Source organism: Xenopus laevis, chromosome 5L (assembly GCF_017654675.1).
Source record: "Xenopus laevis strain J_2021 chromosome 5L, Xenopus_laevis_v10.1, whole genome shotgun sequence".
In the NCBI taxonomy this organism is placed as follows: Eukaryota; Metazoa; Chordata; class Amphibia; order Anura; family Pipidae; genus Xenopus; species Xenopus laevis.
This window is the reverse complement of record NC_054379.1, coordinates 65,576,197-65,578,865: the sequence shown is the minus strand read 5'-3', so window position 1 is coordinate 65,578,865 and position 2,669 is coordinate 65,576,197. Positions and strand designations below refer to the sequence as shown.

Here is a 2,669-nt window from a genome sequence, read left to right as displayed (position 1 = left end):
AGATATTGGTAATAAAAAAAGTTTGACGAGGCAAAAGTTGGCAGTTTTTTTTCTGTATAGTACTGATCTTTGATTTATGGTGTAGAATTTGGCACAGGGTGAGCAATTTTGTTGTGCAGTGTAGCATTAAAAACAATTGTATGTATTTAACACCCCTATCTAAAGCAAGAAACATGAACAAGTGCTGCATAGACAGTCTACAGGATTACATATCCCAGCATGCCTCAGAGCTGAGGACCTGGCTGGGGCTTTAATCCACCAATTATAAGAAAGGGCGCAAAATGTTTTGAGGACCACACTGCTGGACTATAAAAAAGGGAGAGAAGGTGTGCCTGCAGGGGGGAAAAACTGCTGCCTACCTGCTGTACCTGCTCTGCATGGGAGAGCTGCCAGAGGGGAGAGACATCTGCAGGGATCCTGCCCCAGGGGAAGCTGCTACTGGGAGAAGCTGACCCTGCTATCCCAGTCCTAGACTAGCACCTGTAAAAGAGCTATCAGTGCTAGCCAGAAAGGGAGCAGGGGGAAACAGCCTGCGGTTGGTGGGAGAGTCCTAGGCTGACATGCTGCAAAGAGGCCCAGGTGATTTCAGATGCTAGAGAACAGAGCTGCCTGCATCCCATCTGAGGTCTGTTACTAAAGGTGATTCAGAGTTTGGAGCACGGACTGTGAGTAACCTGCATCACCACTCACTATTGGGGAACTGTGTATTATCAAACAATAGGAGTTAATCCATCTGTTGCTAAACTATACACTCTACCAAGTCATTTCTCACCTGGGAGGAAAGTGTTTCTTCACTAAGTTTATAGAGTTATACTGCTAACCGACAGAGGAAAGGATCAGTGCTATTGGCCAATAAGCTAAACTCAATAAGGGCCCCAACGTGCACAAATCATCTGGGACTGTGACAGGGAAATTAAGTTACAACATTTAGCACATATATTTTCTGCATACTTTGTATTAGCAATTTAAATGGTGTCATTGTTGGTTGGTGTATTGTTATACATATATATCTTGCTTTAATATTTTAAATCATAGTCGGATCCCTGCTGATTATTTGTTACGCTTAATAAAGAAAAGGGATATCACTGTTTATCATTATTGTGGTCCGTTCAATGGGTCCGGGATTATCTCCACCCACGTCACTGACTCCGTCCCTTTTCACCAGTTGTATAGCATCCTGTCATAAGAAGCGAAGATGGAGCCGCAAGCCGTGCTAGAGTGGTGTCAGGACCGTCAGGCAAACCCCACATATTGCCTAGCTCTGATAATAGCAGAGGCAAACTTAAATTCAAGGCAGATTTACCAGTTAATGGATGAAATGTCACCTTTTGGCCGCTGCCTAATAGTTGATAGGAAAACAGATAACAAGGATGTAAAGACATGCGTTTTGCTGCAAATGGAGAATCCTATAAATCCTGATGATGTCCCATTCATGATGACATTCGGCAGTGAGAAATATCAGTGTAACTTGGTTTTACCTACTTCACCAGTTTCAGTTATCACATCAGACGGAGATGTTGAACATCCAGCAGCCGGAAACAAAGAAGTTAACAACCCATCCCTCGCAGCAAATACATGTGGGCCCTCTGCTGCCATCGGGGCAGATATCCTTACTGCACTAGGAAACTTAGTAGAGAAGTGTGTTCGGCCTATACAGCCTCACAGCGGGTTTGGATACAGAAAACTACACTTTTTCTCAGGAAAACAACCCACGCCAGAAGGGGAAGATGACTTTAAAGCCTGGATGGATCAAGCCACCCAAGCCCTGGAAGAATGGGATGTTCCAGAGTCACAGAAGAAACAGAGAATCACCGAGAGTTTTATGGGTCCAGCTGCGGATGTAATTCGGGCCCTGAAGCAGAGCAAAAGGTATTGTTGTGCCACTGATTACTTGCAAGCTTTGCATGATGTGTATGGCCAAACTGAGAATGTGGCTGAGCTCATGTATCAGTTTGAACACACCTACCAAGAGAAAGATGAAAGGATGTCCGATTATATCCCACAGCTAGAGAAGATACTCCACCACATAATATTAAAGAAAGGAATGGATCCCTATATGGCTGACCAGCTTAGAGTAAAGCAAATCTTGAAAGGAGCTCAACCGAATGATCCCATCATGTGGAAACTAAGGATACCAAAGGAAGACCGTGCAGTCCCCACTTACCCCCAACTAATCAAACAAGTACGGGAGGAAGAGGCCCTTATGGAAGCCAAGTTACTGCCTACCAGTAAAAGCATGACTTCAAATAAGGTGAAACCAGGAGGGGAAGCCACCCCGAATTGTTCAAGCGAGTACTGGAGTTATAGCCCCAGAGCAAAGTGAGATTCACAACCGGTTGGATGCTCTGAGCGAAATGGTTGAAAGGATAGCCAAAATTCAACTGGCTGCATTAGAAAAGGACACTAAGTGCAGGTCAGATATTGTATGCTGTGAGAAGCCTACCTCTAGCCAGGCTCAAGATTTCCATCTTACATATGAGAATACCCCAGCACCTGGGACCCTCAACTAAATAGGACAAAAGGAGTACTGGGGTTCTGTCATCGGTGTGGTGAAGATGGCCATTACAAGAGGCAGTGCCGAAATGCTGAGAATGCCCAGAAGGTAGTAGCAAAACTTCTGGCTAAAGAGAGAGGGAAAGCTCAGGGAAACTTCAGAGGGCCCCAGTGAA

General features: G+C 44.9%; 1 protein-coding gene across 1 annotated transcript; it reads left to right on the top strand.

The window, feature by feature from the left end:
• The first annotated feature begins 1,195 nt into the window (after positions 1 to 1,195).
• LOC121393899 (paraneoplastic antigen Ma1 homolog) lies at positions 1,196 to 2,323 on the top strand. The gene has a single exon (XM_041563742.1). The coding sequence runs from the start codon at positions 1,196 to 1,198 to the stop codon at positions 2,321 to 2,323; it is 1,128 nt and encodes a 375-aa protein (XP_041419676.1).
• Positions 2,324 to 2,669: the final 346 nt, after the last annotated feature.

Coding starts and splice junctions, on each gene's coding strand:
- LOC121393899 (XM_041563742.1), top strand. CDS start 1,196: ATGGAGCCGCAAGCCGTGCTAGAGTGGTGTCAGGACCGTCAGGCAAAC.